General features: G+C 43.6%; 1 protein-coding gene across 2 annotated transcripts; it reads right to left on the bottom strand.

Annotated features, from left to right (window-relative positions):
• Window positions 1-3,056: 3,056 nt before the first annotated feature.
• Window positions 3,057-26,825, bottom strand: LOC112252500 (leucine-rich repeat-containing protein 56-like). 2 transcript variants are annotated; one of them, XM_024423763.2, is made up of 7 exons: window positions 26,747-26,825; window positions 7,081-7,179; window positions 6,689-6,874; window positions 4,878-5,061; window positions 4,509-4,766; window positions 4,043-4,110; window positions 3,057-3,236 (listed from the first exon to the last, which is right to left on the bottom strand). In XM_024423763.2, exons 1-5 carry the CDS (start codon window positions 26,780-26,782, stop codon window positions 4,618-4,620), a joined length of 654 nt encoding a protein of 217 aa, XP_024279531.1. In that variant the 5' UTR covers window positions 26,783-26,825; the 3' UTR covers window positions 3,057-3,236; window positions 4,043-4,110; window positions 4,509-4,617. The 2 variants fall into 2 exon arrangements, with proteins under 2 accessions (XP_024279531.1, XP_042179162.1); XM_042323228.1 differs by lacking the exon at window positions 7,081-7,179.
• Between the last annotated feature and the right edge of the window lie 9 nt (window positions 26,826-26,834).

Raw genomic sequence — 26,834 nt, 5'->3', positions numbered from 1 at the left:
CCACCCTCTAAAGAGCATCAATGTTCTGTTGAAAGATATCTCTTGGGAATCGAGAGGCAGATTTGGGGAGGAGTGGTGTGGTGGTATAATAGTCTTTTTAATTTGATATCAGAGAAAAAACATCTTTCTTCCACCTGCTGTCATACCAACAGTGTCAATCATCTCCCAACAAAAAGTTGATAGTGTTCCATTCACAGTAACCCAGGGGCAGAAGGGTCCAACCAATGTACCCACACCCTGACAGTATGTTACCAGGCCCTTTACTATGTGGTCTGTCATCTTCATGTAGTGGTGAGCTGGTTACAAATAGCAGCCTTGTATAGTGGTGAAGGTATTTTCTCGTTTAATGATAACGCTGGTAGACTTCAGTGTGTGGCGTAATGGTGGGAGAGTAGATATACAACCTACAGGCTACATTTACAGTGCACGTGGTTGGTTACAGACTAATGACTGGTGAGCAGGGCCAAGCTCTCTACAATCCAGATTCCAGTCAGTCACCACCAGCTGGGAGTCTGCCTTTCCACAGTCAAATTATAAACATGTTAAATGAGCCTACTACCTGGACCCCTGACTGAGCCTCCCTCTCCAGCTGTCTGCTGCATAGATCTCTCTCTCTCTCTCTCTCTCTCACTCTCTCACTCACTCTCTCTCTTTCTCAGTCTTTCTCTCTCATCACTAGCAGGCAGTGTGGATGATTGCCCTTTGCCAAGAATGTTAACCTCAGAGAATTAAATGAAATGAGCAGTAAGTAGGCATTGCAGTTGAGAAGGCCCAACAGGGTGCCAGCTATACTGATCATGTGAGACATGGCTGGTGAAAGCACAGGTGCATGTTGGGAAACGGCTGCACAGATGGGCTCAGACAGGAGGCAGAAAAATGCATCAGGTTATTTAGGCAAGTCAAACCAACAGCTTCTTCTTGTTATGTAAGGACAGTCTCATGGTTGAAACATGCACCTTCGTATGGTATTTTCTGTGTTTCTGTGTATCCATTAATCCCACACAAGTCTTCAATGGTAGTAAGTAATCTAACAGTAGTCTGTGGTTGTGATGACAGACAATGTTTTGTTATTCTATTGCTCCTTTACTTGTGTCCTGTTGCCTGAGACAGCAGTGAAGCAGAACTGACAGACATGTGGACTGGAATCAGGCCCTCAGTTTGTGGTGTGAGTGTGTATGTGTGTGGATTCCCGGTCTCCCGGAACAGGATTGGGCTTGCTCAAATGTCAGCTTGGTTCAAATTGTTCACCTGTTGTCGACATGGGACACCACATCAAATCAAATCAAATCAAATTTATTTATATAGCCCTTCGTACATCAGCTGATATCTCAAAGTGCTGTACAGAAACCCAGCCTAAAACCCCAAACAGCAAGCAATGCAGGTGTAGAAGCACGGTGGCTAGGAAAAACTCCCTAGAAAGGCCAAAACCTAGGAAGAAACCTAGAGAGGAACCAGGCTATGTGGGGTGGCCAGTCCTCTTCTGGCTGTGCCGGGTGGAGATTATAACAGAACATGGCCAAGATGTTCAAATGTTCATAAATGACCAGCATGGTCGAATAATAATAAGGCAGAACAGTTGAAACTGGAGCAGCAGCACAGTCAGGTGGAAGTTGAAACTGGAGCAGCAGCATGGCCAGGTGGACTGGGGACAGCATGGAGTCATCATGTCAGGTAGTCCTGGGGCATGGTCCTAGGGCTCAGGTCAGTTGAAACTGGAACAGCAGCATGGCCACATGAAGAGGAAGGTGTCACAGAGTTTCTCTAGTCAAAACCAACAGCAATTAAATTACATTGAACCCTTAGAAACTGATTTAGGATCAGTTTTCCTCACTGGTCCTGACCTTTCCATTGTAAGCTTCACAATAGCACTGGTCCTGATCCAGCAGCTCAGGGGTATTTCTCTAAGCAGGAACACTGGCCAACTAACTTTTTCCAAATATTCTGAAAAAGCTCCAGTAGTGTTAGTACTAGCCTAAAGCACTCTGACACAGTCTGATTATATGCACATACACTATTTCATTTAGAAACCTCCATGTGATGTCTTCATTACTTTTGCTATGATCAGGAGCACAACTTTGGTTTTAGAAGTTGGGGGGACATTATTAGTACTTTTTTTAATCCAGTCGGATGAACACTCCAAACAGCCTATCCGACCGCTCGGAGGCGTCCACATGGTCCTTAAGCACACCGTTGCCTTGAGAAAACAAAAATTGAATTTTGGGACTGTGCCTCCCCCTACAAGGGCTGTTGTCCTCAGTAAAGGCACTGTGAGATCAGTGTCAGTACTGTACAATTCTGAGCTGGGAAAGAAAAGAGGGAAGCAAATGATTCTCTAACTGTCCAGCAGAGGGAGTCAAAACATTGAGATAGGAAGTTCACACTTGGATCCCATGTTCCACTCTTCAGGTGATTGTTGGATGTAATCCAGCCCCCAGGGTCCTCTTCCCTAAACATGATGGCCATCCTCTCTGGTGGTCTGCATGAGGTGATTGGTTGATGCCCGTTGCTGGACTGCACAGAAGCTCTGAGCCCTTGGACTAGGGGGATGAAGGCTGGCCTGTGTGGCAGGTGGTGAGTATCCTGGGGAAGCAGAGGGACTTTGGGCCTCACAGACTCCTGGAGCCCTTGGTTCCTCAAGCCTGGGTCTCCTCTAATTGGCCCTAGCTCTGTGTGGTCGTCAGTAGGCTTTACAGCAGTCCCAGACCTGGCCTCAGCCACCCCACCACTAAGCCTCAGTCTACGCGCTCACAGCTCTGACACCCTCTGGCCACCAGGGTCTGATGTGGCGTTTTGAGGGGGAGAGGGCGTCAGAGTGGATTCAGAGGACAGGGAGATACAGGCCACCTCAAGGGATTTGGCTTTTATCTGAAACACATCTGTAAATGAAGCATAGTGTACTAGAGAACATTTGATGTTGCATTGTGGTAGTGTGATTTCAAGTTATTCTGTGTTAAAATCCTTGGATTTATATTTAGGTTTCTTGGTTTTATATTTTATATACTGAATAGGTTTGACATGTTTGATGGCCTTGTACACCAGAGGTGAGAGAGACTCACCTGAAGAGGGGGACTGGAAAGGTAAGTCTGGCGAGCCAGTGTTTGCCCAGTGACTCGACCCGTCTCTTTTTCCACCCACCTCCTCGCCACTGAAAATGCTGAGACTTCCTTCATCATCCTTCTCTTCATCACTGTGGAGGATGGCCAGTATCTGAGGCCATCCCTCTGGCTAATAGACATCTGGAACACAGTCATAGAAAAGAGTGAAAAGTCAGTTCAGAGTGGCTGGCTGACTGACACAGGACTAAGTGGTCAGTACATGTTATGCTGTTCCCTCCAGGCCCTGAGCTCAGAGAACACATCGCTGCGCTGGTGTCCGTCCTGCTCCGAAAGGTCATATGTGTGCTCCAAAACATGGAGGGGTGGGGCGCTTGGAGTGGACACAGGTGAGGGGGCCGAAGTCTGCATACAAAAGGTAGGGAGAGAGAGGCAGGGAGACATTATGAAGTTAAAGACAGAGCTTTACACAGAGGTGGGGGTGGCACCTGCATAGGGAGAGAGAGAGAGATGGAAGAGGTTGGAGATAGGAGTGTAAGGGGAATAGAGAGAGGGAATCAGAGGGAGGGATAGAGGGACAGGAATGGTGAGAGGGATGAAGATATAGAATATGGATAGCAGAGGAAGAAATACAGTGAAGAACAGAGAGAGAAAGTGACAGAGTGTGTAGAGATGACAGATCGTCGGACGTTGGCAGGGAGCTCCATCTGTCATGTCACCTGGGCCACAGCTGCATCGCTCCATCACCCTCCCCTCATCTCTCGGATAATTATCTCCTTCTGTTCATCCTGACATCACATTAGAGAGACGGGGGGGCAACGTCACCCAGCCATAATGGTCTGTCACAACACACAACTATTCCACCTTCACTCTGGGCCACCTTCCATTGGCGCTGGAAAACTGTCAAATCTCTGCTGTGGTGGTCAATGTGCCAGAGATGAGTAAGATCTCAGTATCTACAGTTTCTCCCCACTGATGGGTCAACATACCCTCATCTTCTGTCGCCTGGCTCTGAGGGCCTGGACAGGGTTCCCACAGAACAAGATCTTCCCTGCACCTGGAGAGAAACAAAAAACATTGAATTACTGTGGAGGATAGCTAATCAGGGATGGGATTGTCACAACATGGGAAATTATGAAACTGGATAAAGGCATAGTATGCCTGATTTCTGGGGTCAGAAAATCAATGATCGCTGATTTAAAACGACATGATGTTGAATTTTCAGACCCTGTTTACAACATGTCCTCATGGTGGCAGTGTTGACTAATTATACATTTGGATGCTACTTTTTGAAAATAAGTCAAATACATTAGAAACTGTTGAATAACACACAAGAAGGATACAAAACAATAAGCCTGGTTCACTATATGGGCCATATTCAGTTACTAAAAGTGGGGACTTGTATGTGGAGATGGTAGGGCTTTCAGTGCTAAGGACACCAATACAGTATCTCACCGTGCATCAGAACGCTAGCATCTGGGTCCACAGAGGCTGGACCTGCATCAGCAAAACCAGATCTGGACCCGGAAGGAGAGAAGGCTCTGGATCCAGCCCCTGATAAGGGTCATGACCTAGAAAGGGGTCTGGAGTCAACTGCTGAGAGGGGCCTGGCACTGACCGGTCGATTGGAGGGATGGGAACTGGAGAGGCTGTTAGCTAGGCGCTGGCCAGAGCTGGGTCTGGAGTAGGCACTCACACTGGCTGCTCTCTCCTCTATGGCCAGACAGGGAAGAGGGAACATATAGAAGAGTACAATACAGAGTAGTATTAATGGCCTTATGGAAGCAAAAAGACACACACACACACACACACACACACACACACCCTGTGCCATCTCTACGCAGCTGCCGTCTTTGATGGACTCTCTGAGCAGGGCCCAGTCTTCCCCCATGGAGCTGGTGCAGCCAGGCCCTGCCTTCTCCTCTGCACACATGTAGTCTAGGTAATGCAGCTGTGGGACCAGCTCCCTTACCGCCAACTGGTAGCAGTAACCCTTTTCCTCCTCGAACTAGGGAAAGGAGAAGGCAGGATGAAGAAACACGAGAGGGTACCTTGAAGGAAGAGATCCCGCACATAAAAAAAGAAACGCTAACAGATCCACTCCAACTACTTTCAATTGCAGAAGACCAGCTCAGTCAAAGGGTACTACATGGAGGGTGGGGAAAATCTAGTCCTGGAGGGCTGCAGTATGTGCAGGCTTTTGTTCCAGCCCAGCACTTACACCTCATTCAACTAATCGAGGTCCATATAAGCAGATGACAGGTTGAATTAGGCTAGGTGTGTTAAAACAGGGCTTGAATAAATGCATCCAGTGCAGCCCTGGAGAAGCAGAGTTGCCTACCTCTGAACTACACAGTCGATTCAGTATGTTAGGTGATACAAATATGATAGGTGACTTCATAAAGGGTCCAATGTTGTGCTTTGGTTGTGATTTTAATGGTCGATTAAGGCCAAGGAATGTCCAACCTTTCAAAGTTATCCTTTCAATGCCAAACACACCACTTAACACCAGAATAACACACTGTAAAAGAACATAGCCCTGTTAGAAGAGCTTTAAGCCACAATGAGTGTAAATTCTGTTCAAAGGAGGAGACAAAGAAAATGGTTCTGAGTGCTAATAATGGCAATAATCTGCACTTTGTACAGTGTTCTGGTCCTTTATCAGCACTGGGAGACAGCACTGAGGAGAGAGAGGAGGGAGAGAGACCAGTAAAAGCACTATGCTGCTGCTAAGAGATTAAATTAGAGCGGAGTACTCTCACCCTTCACCAACCAACAGAGAGAGAGGGGAGGGAGAGGGAAAGAGACAAGAGAGAGGCGAGACCGAGGGGGAGGAGAGAGAAGAAAAGAGAGAGCTGCACTTTCTGTGCTCCACCAAAGGTATAGAGTCTAGAAAATAAGAAAAAAAAGCAAACCCAAGGACCCCTCTCTCAGAGCTTGGACCAAGCCTAATGCATATTCAGGACAGCGTTCCCTCCCTCACTGCCCCAGTTTCCTAATTCCTGCTGCTGGTTGGGTGGGTCAAAAATAAACACATTCACTCATCCATTCATACCACTTCAACACTGCATCACGTCGTTATAGCGAAACCTTAATATACCACTTTAATATGGGCTCATTCCCATATCAACACCTGTGCTAAAGGGAGTATATTTTCCACCCTGCCTAGTTGAGCAATGTTTATACTAACCATCACCACAGCTTGTACCATCCCTACTTACAAAAGCAAAGCCTGTTTTGCTCTGAACACCAATTCCCTGTCCCCTGCTCTCCAGTCCCACCCTGTTCTGCCTGATGCGGACATTATCATCTGGGCCCATATGGGGGACATTGTGGAGAGTATGACTCACAGCCTGAGCCCAGCATGCAGAGCCATGGTAGCACAGTCATTCTGGATAATTTCATAACCAGACTCAAACACTCACAACCCCCATGCCTGGACGCACGCACACACACACACACACACACACACACACACACACACACACACACACACACACACACACACACACACACACACACACACACACACACACACACACATCTTGGAGTATCTAAAATCCAGATTCAGTAATATATACAATAATACACATGATTGTGGTGAGGGTTAGGAGTGTAGGAGTGTGTGCAAATACCTGTGTGGCATTAGGGTGGGGGTGCATACAGTTTCCCTCTAGGGTGAGCGTGCGGAGTTGGGAGTGCCGGCCCAGGTACTGCACCAAGTCATCCACATCATTCCCTTCCAGGTCCAACAGCTGTAGATTCTCCAGCATGCTCACCTGACTCAGGTCCGACACTCTGTTGTAGGCCACATACAGCTCCTAGCGTAGGGAGAGGACATACCAACACAGGCTCAGGTTTAGTGGAACTCAACATTTACGTAGTAAAATACATAAAACGTCAACCTTTGTTGAACTGTGAGGTTTTCACAGGTGAACGAGGTGGATAGAAGCCAGGTGGAGTAACAGGTCTTGTAGACTGTAGTTCATGATGGTACACTGCAAAGGTTTTCCACTACAAACTCTACCTTGAGAGAGGAGGAGGGGACACCATCCAGGTCTGCCAGGCTGCAGTGAGATATCCACAGCACCTGAAGGTGAGACAGCGTGGTTCCCAGGTCCCTACACTGCCATGATCCAGAGGCAAGGGTGGAATTGTCACAACAGAACATCAGGGGGGAAAAAGGCTACCGGCAGGGCTTTGTTCATTGGTACTAGTAGCACTGGTGTACCCAACTTTTAAAACGAGCACCAGGGTAATAGATTGATTTAAAGGTATTTAGATAGCCTATATGAATCATGTTTTGAAGCTCATCCCCTGGAGCCCCTGTGATGATACAGATGGTTTGTCGAGATTGATGGTTTGTTGACAACTGTAGCATTTTAGCTAAGCCTAACCCAGCTACGAACAGAAGTGACATTACGTAGCTGGTTATGAGAATGAGGTTAAGGTTAGGAAAAGGTTTTGGGTTAGGCTTAGCTAAAATGCTACAGTTGTCCACAACTGTTATCCCCAACGTGACAACTAGATGGAGCTGTAACTGGTAGCCACAACCCTACTAACCACCAGGCTCGACAAACTATTAGTATCATAACACCGCCTCCAAAACTAATGCAATCACTTTTCAACCGCTGCAAACTCCTCTCACCAGGGTAACCCGAGCCAGATAATTGAATCCCCTCATTGGTAAATGAGTTGCCACAATCTGACCAATCAAATTATGTTTTGTGTTGTGTTCACATTGTGATTGGTCCCTGGCCTGAACCTATAGAAGGCAATTTTTCAAATAATATAAAAGCCTCCTTAATTTTGCCATCTGTAAAACCTGGGGAAGTGTCACTGAGGAAATCTACTAAAGAGGGGTGTTAAATCAGTGACGACTCGTAACACGTTAAACCAATCAAATGCCTTGCCAAAGGTCCTCACCAGAGTAGTGACAGATTTTTGGGGGGGACTAAAAACAAGCACTTTTAGTCAACAAGCACATTTTTAGAACGCTTGCAGCACGCTGGTTTTCGCTGCATTTCTGATATTTCGAGATTAGCTAAAGCTGCGGCAAGAAGGGAGAAATGGTCTATAACGCTGGCCATATCAATATTTTTTTTTTTCTGGAGTGATATTTGGCTGTGCAGGCTAGCATTAGGGCCAAGAAGAAGCTAGCCACAATGAAGTACGTTTTGAGAAAAGTCAGCTAACGTTGTAAGCTACCTAGGTTTAACTAGCTACACTGAACAAAAATATAAATGCCACATGTAAAGTGTTGGTCCCATGTTTCAAATAAAAGATCCCAGAAATGTTCCACACGCACAAAACGTTTATTTATCTCATATTCAAATCAAACCAATTGTTATTTGTCACATGTGCCGAATTCTTGAAATGCTTACTTACAAGCCCCTAACCAACAGCGCAGTTCAAGAAATAGAGTTAAGAAAATATTTCCAAAATGAAATAAAGTAAAGATAACAAGTAACATTGTAGAATACAGGGGGCCTGGTGCCGAGTAAATGTGTGGGGGTACAGGTTAGTCAAGGAACCTGTGTGCACAAATTTGTTTACATCCCAAGCATTTCTCCTTTGCCAAGAAAAAACATCCACCTGACAAGTGTGGCATATCAAGAAGCTGATTAAACAGTATGATCATTCCACAAGTGCACCTTTGTAATGGGGACAATAAAAGGCCACTCTAAAATGTGCAGTTTTGTCACACAACACAATGCCAGATTTCTCAAGTTGTGATGGAGCGTGCATTTGGCATGCTGACTGCAGGAATGTCCACCAGAGCTGTTGCCAGAGAATTTTATGTTAATTTCTCTACCATAAGCCATCTTCAACATCGTTTTAGGGAATTTGGCAGTACGTCCAACCGACCTTACAACCGCAGACCACGTGTATGGTGTCTTTTGGGGCGAGCGATTTGGTGATGTCAATGGTGTGAACAGAGTGCCCCATGGTGGTGGTGGGGTTATGGTATGGGCAGGCATAAGCTATGGACAACAAACACAATTGCTTTTTATCGATGCCAATTTGAACTCAGAAATACCGTGATGACATCCTGAGGCGCATTGTCGTGCCATTTATCCGCCGCCAGCACCTCATGTTTCAGCATGATAATGCAAGGATCTGTACACAATTCATGGAGGCTGAAAATGTCCCAGTTGTTCCATGGCCTGCATACTCACCAGACATATCACCCATTGAGCATGTTTGGGATGCTCTGGATCGACATGTATGACGGCATGTTCCAGTTCCCGCCAATATCCAGAAACTTCACACAGCCTCACACAGCCATTGAAGAGGAGTGGAACAACATTCCACAGGCCACAATCAACAGTCTGATCAACTCTATGCGAAGGAGATGTGTTAAGCTGCATGAGACAAATGTTGGTCACACCAGATACTGACTGGTTTTCTGATCCACGCGCCTACCTTTTTTTAAATGTATCTGTGGCCAATAGATGCATATCTATATTCCCATTCATGTGAAATCCATAAATTAGGGCCTAATGAATTTATTTGAATTGACTGATTTCCTTATATGAACTGAAACTCAGTAAAACCTTTGAAATTGTTGCATATTGCATTCATATTTTTGTTCAGTATAGTTCAATTTATCATGATTATAAAGCCAACAAAATGTTAATAAAAAAAGGATATTATTGACTAATATTATTTTCATACTGTACCTACATTTTAAAGATTGGATTTGCACTAACCAATGTTATATGTCGGCACTTAAAACCCCCTAAGGTCGATGTTCACTCACCCACAGGAATATAATTAGCATAATAAAAAAATCCCCATAAAAATGCATCAGTTTAAGCTAGAGATATGTTTTTTTCTTTTTGCATTGGATGCGTCTCAATCCACCTACAGTGCATTTGGAAAGTATTCAGACCCCTTCCCTTGCTACACATTTTGTTATGTTACAAGAGTTGCCAAGAGTGTGCAAAGCGGTCATCAAGGCAAAGGGTGGCTACTTTGAAGAATCGCAAATATAAAATATATTTTGATTTGTTTAACACTTTTTTGGTTACTACATGATTCCATCTGTTATTTTATAGTTTTGATGTGTTCACTATTATTCTACAATATAGAAAATAGTAAAAAATAGTTTTTAAAAAATAAGAAAAACCCTGGAATGAGTAGGTGTGTCCAAACTTCTGACTGGTGCTGTATATAATTATTTGAGATACTTGAAGGGGTCTTAAAATTCAAAATCAAATTATCTTGCTATTCTAAATAGCTTAGTAGAACCCCCTCCCCAGCTTCGACAGGGCTTAGACTGTTTAGTGCCAAAAATAAGTGGCTAAATACATGTAAAAAAAAGATATGTATATATTTCCTGATCTTTCTTATATCTCTCAGATATAGGACAGACACTTCATAACAAACTTCCTTTTGTTGTTCCATGTAGTGAATGTCATTCAATGCACTTGTATGGGCTAACAGCAGTAAGGTCCAAACATTGTTTTCAACAAATATATTTTTTAAATCATTTTTTGATACTTCAAGGGGTCTTACAATTCAAAATCAAATAGCTAAATGATTCTTGGTATGACCATCTGAAAAGAATTCGTTCAACTACTAGACAAAAAGGAAATGTTCATTTGAGAATACAACACGGAAACAGACAGAGACAGAAGCCCTTCCCCTCTTTATTGCAGGATTGTGATATGCGATTAATCAAAATTGACACTAGTTCATTTGAATAAAATAGTTTAACAATTAAAACAAGCTAAAACACTTCCCTTGAAAGAATCAACCCTTCATCACTATAAAATGTACAAATAAGATAACTCGTATGTTAAGATTAGACATCTTAGTGAAAACAACAATAGATCATTGAGGAGTAGACTATTATTACTAAAGCATAATTTCAGGTGAACAAAAGAAAAAACACCATACCAGCGATAGCACAACCTTGCTCCACTGATCCCTGTTCTACTGGGTGACCAAACTTCTGTTACAGCCCAGAAATAGCACACTTGATTGTCAACTCATTGGGTTTGATAAGTTGAATCAGGTGTGTTATTGCTGGGCTGAAACAGAATCTTGCACACCCAGCAGACCTCCAGCAGGGTTCGCCTGCCCCAATTGTAATAGGTTTATACATTGTGTGTGATGTTTAACTGTATATTTGTATACAACCTGTGCTAACATAAGTAGGCCTACACATATAACTCATGACATATAGGTAGGCCTACCTATGTTATCAACATTTTGTATACAAAAATACAGCTGGTATACACAGTTGGTTTGTGAGAAGGTGTTAGTTCACAATTAGCCTTTGTTATGTAAATTAAACTGCAAAGTACCAGTGGCTTGGCTTTGGCCCAAAGTGAGAGCAGGTCCACCAGAGACATGGCCCAGTGGCACAAGGGTGCTGGCCCGCGTAGATGGAAACCGAAAAGTCTGAGCCTTATGGGTAAAACACTGGTGTAAATCATGTATGGAAATGCACCATTAGTCTTTTTGAACATTCATTGGGACCCTTCTCTTCATTTGCAAACACAGGCTTTCTTTATCTGAGGACAGAAAACATCACAAAGAAACAGGCTTCATTATACTCAAATTAGACCGCACTGAATATTATGTCGCTATTATCTCTCTGTCCTCAAGGTTTTTCTCTCTCGGGTCTGGAACTGGAGAATGTTTTCATAATGTTCTCCCACAAAGTTACCTGCGCTATCCAGTAGCCTACACTCTCCCTTTTCTGACAGTTGGAGCTGCAATTTCACCCTCCTCATTTCATGACCGCTTTCTACAAAAGCATTTGGAGACTGTTTTCATTTACAATAATTACATCAAGATCGCTAGCTAATAGAAAGTTAGCTAGCTGGTGACATTTAATTCACGTAGCTAAACAATGTGTAACATTAGCTAGCAGCTCAGTTGAGTTAGCCTACAAAGTGGCCTACTACTAGGACTGTAAAAAATAAAATAAAAATGTTTTTTTAAACATTTACTTAATTTAAATAGGTTCTCCCACTCACTTTGTTTATTCGGGTCCTTACTACAGCGAAATAATGGGCAATCTTCAAGATTTAACCTGTGGTAGTAAAGCGTAGCCATGTGGACGAATAGAGTACCACTGCATGAGTCATAACACCCATAAAACCTAGCGGACAAACAGGGAAATAGTTCAGGTAGCTAGGATTACGGAAGGATGATTGCAGAAACTGAGGTTTTGTTTGAAACTGCTAGAGAGTCGAGTGAAGCTAATAGTACGGAGTGGGAATGAGTGGGTTACAGTGGCGAAGACGACGGGAAACGAGAAGTAAAGCTATGTTGGAAAATAGGAATCCACTAGACTTGTTTTTGGTCAGTGTCAGGGTTTTGGATGAATGCTACTTGAGAAATCCGTTTAACGTATCCAGGAAAATCTGGAATGTGTTGGAACAAAGTGTGGAGTCGGTGAGAGTCACAAGAAGTGGTCTTATTTAGATTTTTGTGTGTCTGCGGAGCAGAAGACGCGAGTGTTAAGACTCAAAAAAGATATCTGAGTGGAATGTTTCCTGTGTGGGTTTTCGTAGCAAGGAGCCTATCAAGGGGGTTATTTCTGGGGTGACGCAAGAAATAAAAGGTAGAGGATATTACTGAAGACATCGAAGGAGTGGTTGGTGCACGTTGATTGACCTGTACGATGGACGGAGAAAAGAAGTTCACTTCATCCATGCTACTGTTCTTTGATGAAGAGTCTCTCCCTTCTCATATAAAGTTAGGATTCATGAGATACCCTGTAAGAGCTTTTGTGCACAAGCCCCTTCAGTGTCATAAATCTAAAATATTTGGTCATGTGTCAAGTGTGTGCAGAAGGGAAGAGTATTGTATGCCAATATGAAGGGAAATGCTGCAACTGTGGAGGTGAACATGCGCTTGAATTCTTGGAGTGCCCTGTTAGGGTGGAGGAGAATGAGGTGGCAAGGGTAAGGAGTGTCCAGCATGTCTCTTATCTGGAGGCGGTGAGAAAATTAGAAGGAACGAGTAGCGGGGAAGAAGCAATTGTAGTAGAGCCACCAAGACCGGTGAAGGTTTCCCATTAACCAATGGACAGTGAAATGATACATGGTAAAAAGGTGGACTTTGTATTATTTATTGTAATGGTCATAAACTTGTACAGCACAAGCGGAGAAAAAGTATACGAAAATTGGAATCATTTTGAATGCTGCTGAACATTTTTGGGGACTTCGTGATTTCACAGCCAAGGCGGTGCAAGAAATCCTGTCGGTGAATGTAGCCCCATCACAGGCTCCTGAGCCTGTGAAGGAATGTATTTTGGATTGGACTGTGATTGGAAAAAGTATGATTGCATTTTTTTTTATGTTAGTTGACGTGTTTTATTTTGTATGATGTCATTTTCCCCCTTTCCCATAATGTTGTTTTCTTATTCAATACCCCATCCAGACAGTGGCGGTAATGCACAATTAACAATGGATGCCAACTACCGTTAAACCTAAGAAGAAGGGAAACGGTTCCAAAAGTTTTTCCACCATTCATTTTTCCCATAGGGGGTTTTAGAAACACTTAAAATAAGGGCTGTGTTTTGTGTAGGCTTATCCTACCACCACATTTATTTAAATGTACCTGTTAGCAAAGTTGCCATTGAGAGACAATGTGCAGAAGCTTGCGAGGATTTGTAGTCTTGCGTGATGTCTGATTTGTGCTAATTAGCATGTTTTAATCTGAGAGTAAATAGCGCCGAATATATTGATAAAAGTCACCTTGTCCAAAAGATTTACATGGTTTTTAAAACGTCATGCCAGGGTAAGCCTACATGAAACACAGCCCTTATTTTAAGTGTTTCTGAAATTAATGGTGAAAGAACGATTGACCGCTAGGTTTTATGGATATTATGACATATCCAGTGTGGGGCTCTATGGAGACAAGGCACAAAGTGTGTTTGTCACCAAAGCAGTTTAGAATGTTTTGGGACTTTTGACTTTACCAGCATAACCCACATTCAATTTCAATAAATATAAATTGCAGACTGTCGGCCACACTTGAAACTAGCATACGCAACAACTCTACAAAATGTGTCCTACCCGGACAGAAAACAGTGATGCACATAACACACAGCACCCCTTCTATGGGCGTGTGGGGGGAGGGTTCTTAAAATGTAACATCCAATCAAAATCTTGCCATTGGGAGCCAGCGTATTGTTCAAACAGTTTTTGCAATACAAAATTCTAAAGACCGCCAAGGGAGGCGTGACCGCGATGTGATTTTGGAGGTATGGCAACGTGAGACTAGGTGCTACCAACCAAATTATCAATACTCCAGCTAGCACAGCAGAAATATTTAGAGCATAGGACTATGCGACCAAAATGGTTGTCTTTTAGACCAAAGGCCACCTGTCCATTAATAACGATAATAAAATAGCAACAGTTGTAAGACATAGTATTTGTCCGAAAATTTGGAATTGATGATAAAGAAAAATAATCACATCTGAAAGGATCCTACCAGCCCTTTTCCCAAAGCGGTCCCCACTTGACACCTCCATCTGCCAGTCCCAGCCCTCCCTCCCTTGCACTCTCTCCTCTCTCACCAGCCTCTGTTATGAGTACCCCTGGACCTTAGCACACTCCTTACAGTCTCCCGACAGGCCTCCAGGACCCAGCCAGCATACTGCATTCTCCACAACCCCTCTGGACTTTCTATCCCTACTCTCTGCACACTTACCCAGCCCCCGCATCCAATCCCAGGTCCATGGGAAACCCTTTGGAAGCCTTGTTTATCTATGACTTCTGGTCTGTCCCAAACTTCAGTATATTTTTAAAAGCTGGTCCCCTCAACCTTAGCCCCAACAGCACACTCCCTACTTTCTCTACACTCCCTACTTTCTCTCCTGACGGCAGGAGCAGTATTCAGTTGTCCCTGACCACCACCCTCCCTAACAAACACTCTCTCCTCATCAGCCTCTGCAGCCCAGAGCAGGAAATGCTATAGAGGCTGTTCACGTCCGGCCGGCCCTTGGCTGTTCCTCACAGGGTGGGTCACACAGTTCTCTATCTCCCCTCTGCTCCTTTCCTCTCTTATATACCTTGATCCTGTATCACTCTACCTTCCCTCTCCTCTCTTATCCCTCGCTCCCTCTACAAAACATCCAGGCCATGTAACACAGATATTTCTCTTCTCTGCTCCTCTCGCATCCTCTGCTTCCTGTATATGACTTACCCATATGCACAATGGCTTCATCTTCATCCTCCAACGACAGGCTTTTTCCAGCAGCACCTTGTCAGCCTTGCCTGGTTGCCAAATCTGTGTGCTTTGTGCTGTTATACATGCGAATGACAGAGGTTCTGGCTAAAGCAAAAATTGATCTGGCAAACAGGCTACAGTCTGTCTGTCTGTCTGCTGTGCGATTTACAGGCCGGGTGCATCCTCTTTCTCCACAGACAAAGGCCCTCAGTCAGATTTGCTGTTCCCCCTCGCCCTAGTGTTACAGCTCCCTACGGCCTGCCTTAGTGGAAATAAAGCCACTGCACCTGTACTGTGTATGTTCCTATCCCATAGCCTACCAGCAGGACCCAGTGGTCTCGGTCTTCAAAGCCTAGCTCTTAACCACATTGCGGGCCTCCAGAGCCTTCTGCTTCTGGGCCTTTCCTGATGCAGACAGCCAGGCCAGGGTGAAGCGTCACAGAGATCCCCATGGGACGACGCTAGCTCTGGTTCCAATTACAGCTCTCTTTGTGGGAGGATGGGAAACCCACACACAGTGGGTCTCCTGCTTTGTCCCTATCATAGGAATGGAGCATCTAGGGCTACCTGCCTTTATACTGTTAGCTGCTGCTAGTAGTAGTGTTTGTAGTACTCAGAGCAGAAAATGCTTTATTTTATTTAACAGACAATTCCAACACATAACTACAATAGACAGAGACAGAGACAGAGCACTATAGAGTGGGACTTTCCGCTTACCCCACTGACGTTATCATACTGTTGTTAATTTTCAGCTGCACCAGCTTGGGCAAGTAGGCACCTGCAAGATGATAAGATAAAGAGAGAGAGACGTTCCTCACACGTCACAGAGGGCCGATGACTTGATTCGATTGGGTCTTAAACAACTGGCTGGCTCCCTCCCAGCCACGCCTTAACAGACCTATAATCTCCATTCATTAGCGGAGAGAGAGAGACAGTCTGCTGCTAGTGATTCACCCCTGCGCAGACAAACTTCCGTCATGCCCGCACAAGTTGAGCAATTGAGCTTTTCTTAAGGACATACAGTGCCTTGCGAAAGTATTCGGCCCCCTTGAACTTTGCGACCTTTTGCCACATTTCAGGCTTCAAACATAAAGATATAAAACTGTATTTATTTGTGAAGAATCAACAACAAGTGGGACACAATCATGAAGTGGAACGACATTTATTGGATATTTCAAACTTTTTTAACAAATCAAAAACTGAAAAATTGGGCGTGCAAAATTATTCAGCCCCTTAAGTTAATACTTTGTAGTCACCTTTTGCTGCGATTACAGCAAGTCGCTTGGGGTATGTCTCTATCAGTTTTGCACATCGAGAGACTGACATTTTTTCCCATTCCTCCTTGCAAAACAGCTGAGCTCAGTAAGGTTGGATGGAGAGCATTTGTGAACAGCAGTTTTCAGTTCTTTCCACAGATTCTCGATTGGATTCAACTTTGACTTGGCCATTCTAACACCTATAATTTTTGAACCACATTGTAGATTTTGCTTTATGTTTTGATCATGGAAGACAAAAGTCTCACAACTCCCACCAGAATGGTCTTGTATTTGGCTCCATAATCAATTTTAACCATCTTCCCTGTCCCTCTGAAGAAAAGCAGGCCCAAACCATGATGCTGCCACCACCATGTTTAAATGCACCTGCATAACTGCCAAAAAGTTCCATTTTGGTTTCATCTGACCAGAGCACCTTCTTCCACATGTTCAGAGAGTGTCTCCCAGGTGGCTTGTGGCAACTTTAAACAACACTTTATGGATATCTTTAAGAAATGGCTTTCTTCTTGCCACTCTTCCATAAAGGCCAGATTTGTGCAATATACGACTGATCTATGGATAGAGTCTCCCAAGCTGTAGACAGTTCATCCAAGTGATCAAATCAAGAGCTGAAAGTTTGTCTTGGTAGATTTGCAGTGGTCTGATACTCCTTCCATTTCAATATTAGCCCACTTGCACAGTGCTTTGGGATGTGGAAATCTTTTGATATCCGGCTTTAAATCACAACAGTATCTCGGACCTGCCTGGTGTGATCCTTGTTCTTCAATGCTCTCTGCGCTTTTAACGGACCTCTGAGACTATCAAGTGCAGGTGCATTTATACGGAGACTTGATTACACACAGGTGGATTGTATTTATCATCATTAATTCAGAGATCCTCATGAACTTCTGGAGAGAGTTTGCTGCACTGAAAGTAAAGGGGCTGAATAATTTTGCACGCCCAATTTTTCAGTTTTTGATTTGTTAAAAAAGTTTGAAATATCCAATAAATGTCGTTCCACTTCATGATTGTGTCCCACTTGTTGTTGATTCTTCACAAATAAATACAGTTTTATATCTTTATGTTTGAGGCCTGAAATGTGGCAAAAGGTCGCAAAGTTCAAGGGGGCCGAATACTTTTGCAAGGCACTGTAGGTGAGCATGATGGTGCGGTTCTTTCTGTCCTTATCTGTTAAAGCAGTGGGAAGAGCAGGAGGGAGTTGTGCTCAGTGAGAGAGCTATGTATGGTACAGTACAAACCTGAGTGTGAATTTGGCATGTTTTGTTTTGTTTCGTTTCGTTCTGAACAGAACAATTCTTTTTTCGTTTCTACTGTTCCGACCAGCAAAATAAAGTTCTGAACCAGTTCGAACCCCCAAAAAAGTAATGGTTCCTTTATAAACTTCTGAAATCAAATTTTTTTTTTGCTCGACATTAAATTACATAGCTAGTCGGATAGAGCAGCTTGCTATGGAGCGGAATAGCGAGGGTGGAGGTGGAGGAGGAGGAAGCGCTGGAACTCTTGCTGTTATGCATTATCGGAATTAGGCTCACAGAATTATACCTATGGAGGAGCAGCTTCTATGAAGGAACTTTGAATGTCTTTGAACTTCAGCGAGGGCTTAATGTTAGACCAGAGAAGCTAGCTAGATAGCTAGCTAACAAGCTTGTGTGTGCAGAGCGGCACCAGAATTAAAATAAAAACACGTCTTAGCTTTTTGTAGTTAATAAATACAATATGAAATGTGATAACTACAGTATCCTTAACTAGCATTGAAAAAGTTAATCCATTCTTCTCTAATTTCTGAATCACGGTTGTAACGTCAGTAGGCTACAGTAGCCTGTTTCGGAGGGGGGGCGGGGGGGTAGCCTACACACACACACACACACACAAAGATTTTCAGCTGGCAGGCAGACACTGGAATATGTTTCTGAGTGACAGTGAGGGCTTTGCATAGGGCTTATGTTGCAATTTTTAGTGGGATAGGAATAAATTCCCGGAATGTAAAATATCGTTATTAACCGATTCCCATTATTTTAAAAATAATGTTTCTGTTCCGGAATAGATCACTTTCGTTCCCGGTTCTGATTCTGTTCCTTGAAAAACATATTTTTCCTCAAATTTTCTGTGCAGTTCCCTGAACTGGTTCCAACCCCTGGTTGTGTGCATTACACAGCCACGGTATGTTTTTTTTGTCTGGCCTTTATCTGTCTAACAGTAAACCATGTCTGTGTAGATTGTGATTGTCTTAAATTTATCTATACTATGAGTCAATACACATAATATGAACACATCATGTGTGAGTCTGTCAACACTGTACATTTCACACATACAGTTGGTATTGCATAATGCCCACTTCATGTTTGATTAAAACAAGGATTCACATACAGTACTGTTCACATACACGTCATATACAGTAAAATATACAGTACACAGTCCCCTATAATTGCAAATACTGCAAAAATACAGCTCCAAAAGTATTGGGATAGCGACACATTTTTTGTTGTTTTGGCTATGTACTCCAGCACTGAAATCGTGGTTACATCCACATTAATATAGAAGTGTTAAGAAACATTTTATATTCTTATTTACAATAAAAGTGACACAATACATTATTTACCATTAATTTCTATTGGGAACAAAATAATCTGAAAACAAACATCCAAAACAAACAGCAAATGCATCCAACAAAATATGTCACTGTCCCAATACTTTTGGAGCTCACTGTATGTTACAAGTAACTGCCAAAATTAAGGAAATGGCAACATAAAGTGTCTTAACAGGGCGTTGGGTCACTACGAGCCAGAAGAGCTTCAATGTACCTTGGCATAGATTCTACAAGTGTCTGGAACTCTATTGGAGGGATGCAACACCATTCTTCCATGAGAAATTCCATCATTTGGTGTTTTGTTGATGGTGGTGGAAAAACACTGTCTGAGACACCACTCCAGAAACTCCCATAAGTGTTCAATTGGGTTGAGATCTGGTGACTGAAAAGGACATGGCATATGGTTTACATCGTTTTCATGCTCATCAAACCATTAAAAACCACTCGAGCCCTGTGGATGGGTGCATTGTCATCCTATGGGGGCAAAGCCATGGTAGCCAACATAATGGCCTGCCCAGCATTTTCATACATAACCCTAGCATGATAGATATTAATTGCTTAATTAACTCCGGAACCACACCTTCTTCTTTGGGATTGGGTTGGCGGATCGAATCCAACTTAAAGGTGCATACACCGCCCCCTACTGTACTAAAATGTGAACCCAGTCACGACCTACCAACATTAAATTATCTTCATTATTCCTGTTCCTAAAAGGAAAAACTTGCACCACCAACTAACCCTATACACCACTATTTCATATAAATAAAAATCAGCACCCCATTAACTCATCCAGGTACCTCTCTGCAGATGCCACCTACACTATTCCACTACTTTGATGGCCTGGGAGGACGGGCCACCACCCCTCAACACACCCTGTAACTCTTCTGAAGTCAAATCTCGTATACCCTTCTCTGCAGCTGCCACCACAACATCTATTTGCTGTGAGTTACATTCCATTTCTACGGTACAGTTGATAACCATTGCTACAGTATGAACACTAAGAAGCCAACCTTACTGAAGCATAACTCACTCGTTACCCTATCCCTCTGTGCTGGCACAAATCTACTACTCACTGGGATCCTCTCAGGATCCCTCACCCTTGACTCATCCCCCTCCACTTCCTTCACTGCCTCAGCATACGACACCCTCTGGACTACTCTGACTCTGGCCACTTCAACCTGCCTCTGTCGCCCAGGACACTTCAGATCCCCAGCAACAAGGGCACCCCTACAGTTGACACATACAACTTTATCCACCGAAATTACACAATACTCTGTCCCATGCACTACTGCACACATCCCACATCTTGGAATCTCCCTTCTACACACTGCTGAAACATGACCATTGCACCAGAAACAACGTGGTAGCGCCTGCTCCCTCTGATCAGAAAAAACACAAAAACATACAGTATCACAAGTCCGCTACAGGTTACTTCACTGATTCAACTGCCCACAACTCCTTTCTCACCCACCCTGAAACCACAAATGGATCTGCCAATAGGCAGGGGCCCACTTTCTCCCAAAATGTCACTCCTATTGGCCCAGATTCCTCCTTATCATGTCTGACGCCATTCTTCCTCAACACGCTTCTTCCCACTACACCTGGCTCTTCTCCTTCTTCCTCGCTGTCCATTATCACCTCTATCCGTTCACCATGCTCTTGCTGCGCCTTCATCCACTGCATTGCTTGCAGAGCACGCACTGATGACGTTTCTCCAAAACCGAACTTCTGCTCCTTAGCCTATTTTACAAGTCAGGCTAACTCTGACCTCTCTTAAAAAATAATAATAATTTAAAATTTAAAAAATAATAATACATTTATTTTTTTAACTCTTGACCTCTCCATGCTTCCTTCACCTTCTGGAACCACACCTGTGTGGAATCACCTCCTTTCAATGTACCTTGCATCCCTCAGTCAGATATAAATATGTAATGGTCTTTTTTACATTGTTTCTCTAAGCCTACAGTATGTAACAGTGCTGGATAGGTCCCAACCTCGCAAAGGCCATAGGATACAGGTGGACAGGGGTGGTCTGCTTGTCACTGGGATGACAATCCAACCTGGGATGGGGGGAGGTTTTAGCAGGTGGAATAGTGGAGAACAATTGGAGGTTTACTCAGTAGTAGTGCAGCTATTTGGACAGTGGTACAGCTATTTGGACATTCAATCATTATGGCACTATTTAATGGCAAGTTTACAAACATATATTATGATAAACTCCCATATTATGATAAACTGCACGCCCAATTTTTCAGTTTTTGATTTGTTAAAAAAGTTTGAAATATCCAATAAATGCCGTTCCACTTCATGATTGTGTCCCACTTGTTGTTGATTCTTCACAAAAAAATACAGGTTTATATCTTTATGTTTGAAGCCTGAAATGTGGCAAAAGGTCGCAAAGTTCAAGGGGGCCGAATACTTTCGCAAGGCACTGTATAGCCAAATATATAGCCACAGATCTTTATTATAAAGGGATTGAAGAGAGAAAAAAAACAATTGAATCAATTTTAGAATAAGGCTGTAACGTAACAAAATGTGGAAAACTTCAAGGGTTGTAAATACACTGTATATCAATTCCATGCGTACTTTCTTTTTTTGCTGAGTGTATTAGGTCCGGTCAGAGATGCTGAAGTGGTTTGTTCAGTCGAGTATCTCGATAGGAGGAATAGAAGTGGTCTGAACATGGTTTGGCTGCTGAATCAGATGTGTTGGTCCTCCCCAGTGCTGATACCTAAATCTCCTCCGTCTCTGTACTGTGTGTGTGTCAGAGTGTTGTACTTTCTGTTTCCCTCTCATTCAGCTGTAGTTAGTGTAGGTCATAAGGGAGACGCAACAATAAGCTACTGTATACCTGGGCTCTGAGGCCACTTCTCTACATGATAGACAAGCCCACTGTGTAGGATTAATCATCCCTATAAAGCTGTCATACAGGCCTTTCTACTGACTCTGAAAAACACCAAAAGAAAGATGACCAGGGTCCATGCTCATCTCCGTGAACGTGCCTTAGGCATGCTGCAAGGCGGCACAAGGACTGCAGATGTGGCCAGGGCAATAAATTGCAGCGCTACAGGGGGACAGGGAGGACAGCTGATCGTCCTCGCAGTGGCAGACCACGTGTAACAACAGCTGCACAGGATCGGTACATCACAACATCACACCTGCGGGACAGGTACAGGATGGCAACAGCTGCCCGAGTTACACCAAGAACGCACAATCCCTCCATCAGTGATCAGACTGTCCGCAATAGGCTGAGAGAGGCTGGACTGAGGGCTTGTAGGCCTGTTGTAAGGCAGGTCCTCACCGGCAACAACGCCGCCTATGGGCACAAACCCACCATCGCTGGACCATACAGCAAAAAGTGCTCTTCACTGATGAGTAGCGGTTTTGTCCCACCAGGGGTGATGGTCGGATTCGCGTTTATCGTCGAAGGAATGAGCGTCACACTGAGGCCTGTACTCTGGAGCGGGATCGGTTTGGAGGTGCAGGGTCCGTCATGGTCTGGGGCGCTGTGTCACAGCATCATCGGACTGAGTTTGTTGTCATTGCAGGCAATCTCAACATTGTGCGTTACAGGGAAGACATCCTCCTCCCTCATGTGGTACCCTTCCTGCAGGCTCATCCTGACATGACCCTCCAGCATGACAATGCCACCAGCCATACTGCTTGTTCTGTGCGTGATTTAATGCAAGACAGGAATGTCAGTGTTCTGCCATGGCCAGCGAAGAGCCTGGATCTCAATCCGAATGACCACCTCTGGGACCTGTTGGCTCGGAGGGTGAGGGCTAGAGCCATTCCCCCCAGAAATGTCCGGGAACTTGCAGGTGCCTTGGTGGAAGAGTGGGATAACATCTCACAGCAAGAACTGGCAAATCTGGTGCAGTCCATGAGGAGACGACGCACTATAGTACTTAATGCAGCTGGTGGCCACACCAGATTTATTTATTTTTATTTTACCTTTATTTAACCAGGCAAGTCAGTTAAGAACACATTCTTATTTTCAATGACGGCCTGGGAACAGTGGGTTAACTGCCTGTTCAGGGGCAGAACGACAGATTTGTACCTTGTCAGCTCGGGGTTTGAACTCGCAACCTTCCAGTTACTAGTCCAACGCTCTAACCACTAGGCTACCCTGCCGCCCCAGATACTGACTGTTACTTTTGATTTTGACCCCTCCTTTGTTCAGGGACACATTATTCCATTTATATTAGTCACATGTCTGGATCTTGTCCAGATTTTGTTTCAGTTGTAGAATCTTGTTATGTTCATACAAATATTAACACATGTTAAGTTTGCTGAAAATAAACGCAGTTGACAGTGAGCGCAAGTTTATTTTTATAGTTATATATATATGTATATATATACATACACACACACACAGTGGGGAGAACAAGTATTTGATAACCTGCAAAATCGGCAGTGTTTCCTACTTACAAAGCATGTAGAGGTCTGTAATTTTTTTTATCATAGGTACACTTCAACTGTGAGAGACGGAATCTAAAACAAAAATCCAGAAAATCACATTGTATGATTTTTAAGTAATTCATTTGCATTTTATTGCATGACATAAGTATTTGATACATCAGAAAAGCAGAACTTAATATTTGGTACAGAAACCTTTGTTTGCAATTACAGGGATCATATGTTTCCTGTAGTTCTTGACCAGGTTTGCACACACAGCAGCAGGGATTTTGGCCCACTCCTCCATACAGACCTTCTCCAGATCCTTCAGGTTTCGGGGCTGTTGCTGTACAGACTTTCAGCTCCCTCCAAAGATTTTCTATTGGGTTCCGGTCTGGAGACTGGCTAGGCCACTCCAGGACCTTGAGATGCTTCTTACGGAGCCACTCCTTAGTTGCCCTGGCTGTGTGTTTCGGGTCGTTGTCATGCTGGAAGACCCAGCCACGACCCATCTTCAATGCTCTTACTGAGGGAAGGAGGTTGTTGGCCACGATCTCGCGATACATGGCCCCATCCATCTTCCCCTCAATACGGTGCAGTCGTGCTGTCCCCTTTGCAGAAAAGCACCCCCAAAGAATGATGTTTTCCACCTCCATGCTTCACGGTTGGGATGGTGTTCTTGGGGTTGTACTCATCCTTCTTCTTCCCCCAAACACGGCGAGTGGAGTTTAGACCAAAAAGCTATATTTTTGTCTCATCAGACCACATGACCTTCTCCCATTCCTCCTCTGGATCATCCAGATGGTCATTGGCAAACTTCAGATGGGCCTGGACATGCGCTGGCTTGAGCAGGGGGACCTTGCGTGCTCTGCAGGATTTTAATCCATGACGGCGTAGTGTGTTACTAATGGTTTTCTTTGAGACTGTGGTCCCAGCCCTCTTCAGGTCATTGACCAGGTCCTGCCATGTAGTTCTGGGCTGATCCCTCACCTTCCTCATGATCATTGATGCCCCACGAGGTGAGATCTTGCATGGAGCCCCAGACCGAGGGTGATTGACCGTAATCTTGAACTTCTTCCATTTTCTAATAATTGCGCCAACAGTTGTTGCCTTCTCACCAAGCTGCCTGCCTATTGTCCTGTAGCCCATCCCAGCCTTGTGCAGGTCTACATTTGTATCCCTGATGTCCTTACACAGCTCTCTGGTCTTGGCCATTGTGGAGAGGTTGGAGTCTGTTTGATTGAGTGAGTGGACAGGTGTCTTTTATACAGGTAACGAGTTCAAGCAGGTGCAGATAATACAGGTAATGAGTGGAGAACAGGAGGGCTTCTTAAAGAAAAACTAACAGGTCTGTGAGAGCCGGAATTCTTACTGATTGGCAGGTGAACAAATACTTATGTCATGCAATAAAATGCAAATTAATTACTTAAAAATCATACAATGTGATTTTCTGGATTTTTGTTTTAGATTCCGTCTCTCACAGTTGAAGTGTACCTATGATTAAAAAAATTACAGACCTCTACATGCTTTGTAAGTAGGAAAACTGTATACACACACACTACCGTTCAAAAGTTTTGGGTCACTTAGAAATGTCCTTGTTTTGGAAAGAAAAGCACATTTTTTGTCCATTAAAATAACATCAAATTGATCAGAAATACTGTGTAGACATGGTTAATGTTGTAAATGACTATTGTAACTGGAAATGTCTGATTTTTAAGGGAATATCTACATAGGCACACAGAGGCCCATTATCAGCAACCATCACTCCTGTGTTCCAATGGCACGTTGTGTTAGCTATTCCAAGTTTATCATTTTAAAAGGCTAATTGATCATTAGAAGACCATTTTGCAATTATGTTAGCACAGCTGAAAACTGTTGTTCTGATTAAAGGATCAATAAAACTGTCCTTCTTTAGACTAGTTGAGTATCTGGAGCATCAGCATTTGTGGGTTCGATTACAGGCTCAAAATGGCTAGAAACAAAGCACTTTCTTCTGAAACTCCTCAGTCTATTTTTGTTCTGAGAAATGAAGGCTATTCCATGCCAGAAATTGCCAAAAAACTGAAGATCTCGTACAACACTGTGCACTACTCCCTTCACGGAACAGCGCAAACTGGCTCTAACCAGAATAGAAAGAGGAGTGGGAGGCCCTGGTGCACAACTGAGCAAGAGGACAAGTACATTGGAGTGTCTAGTTTGAGAAACAGACGCCTCACAAGTCCTCAAACTGGCTGCTTCATTAAAAAAGCACTTTACGGTAATTACTCTTGCTTTTGGCGTCAAACAGGCAATGAAAACTTTCAAAATTTGACTCATGAAAAAGTAATAAAGATCCAAGTGACTGTGACTATTGTGTGTCTGTCTCTGTTACTGGAGAAGGCAGTCAGGTTCTAGGTTAAAGGTCCAATGCAGATGGTATCTCAATATCAAATAATTGGTGGGTAACAACTAAGTACCTTACCGTGATTGTTTTCAATTTTCTTAGCATACTTAGCATACTTACAAGGAAGTACAAGCATACTTACAAGGCTTAGCATACTCACAAGGAAGCACAGACATCAGAGATAAATCCAAATCTCCCCAAAAGCTTTAATGGCCAGATTTCACTAGTTGCACCCAGCTGTCTCCTCCTTTCCAGAGACCAATTTCACTGAAGAGGCTAATAGCGTTTCGCACCAGGCAACCACACCACAGCCTCATTTATAAACTAGCCCACCAAATAATTTCAACAGTGACACTGACGGAAAGGGCAATGAGTTTGTTTCGTCATTTTGATAAAAAACATTTTAAAAAACAGACACAGCAAGGAGATTACAATTTTTTTTTTTATCTTATTGATGCTAGCCTTAATGTTGATATCAGGGTATTAAATATGAAGACTTCTACATACATAGACAGAGGGTGTGTGTCATTTATGTTCTCTAATACTGTGCTTAGGCCTACATCCTGAGCATCCAGTGTGCCATTCATCAACCTCTGATGCTTGTGACACTTTTATGAATATCCCCCCCATATGTCCACTCAGCAATCAAGGTCATGGAGCATGTTAATGGTTTAAGAACATTAGCTAATTTGTGGAGTCACATGCTTGTTCTTTAAAAGCATACGAATATAGGAATGTAGAGGTTTTGTGCAAACTACAATTATATAATTGTTTTAATGCTCTAAATGTAGTCAAGAAGCATGCTTCCATATCCCATAAAGGGCCACACATCCCTTCCCAATAAGAACCTCACCAGCTTTTCCGTAGAGAGGTAGAGCTCCACCAGCATGTCAGAGTCCTTGTAAGCAGCAGGGTTGGGTTCATCTGACCAGACCCACTCA

The sequence above is a fragment of the Oncorhynchus tshawytscha genome, linkage group LG06, assembly GCF_018296145.1.
Source record: "Oncorhynchus tshawytscha isolate Ot180627B linkage group LG06, Otsh_v2.0, whole genome shotgun sequence".
Taxonomy (NCBI): domain Eukaryota; kingdom Metazoa; phylum Chordata; class Actinopteri; order Salmoniformes; family Salmonidae; genus Oncorhynchus; species Oncorhynchus tshawytscha.
The sequence above is the reverse complement of the archived record's forward strand: the minus strand, read 5'-3'. Positions and strand labels throughout refer to the sequence as shown.

Coding starts and splice junctions, on each gene's coding strand:
- LOC112252500 (XM_024423763.2), bottom strand. CDS start 26,782: ATGCTGGTGGAGCTCTACCTCTCTACGGAAAAGCTG. Junction 5,062..6,688: donor CCCACCCTAATGCCACACAG/GTATTTGCACAC, acceptor TCCTTTCCCTAG/TTCGAGGAGGAAAAGGGTTA. Junction 4,767..4,877: donor CTGCGTAGAGATGGCACAGG/GTGTGTGTGTGT, acceptor GTCTGGCCATAG/AGGAGAGAGCAGCCAGTGTG.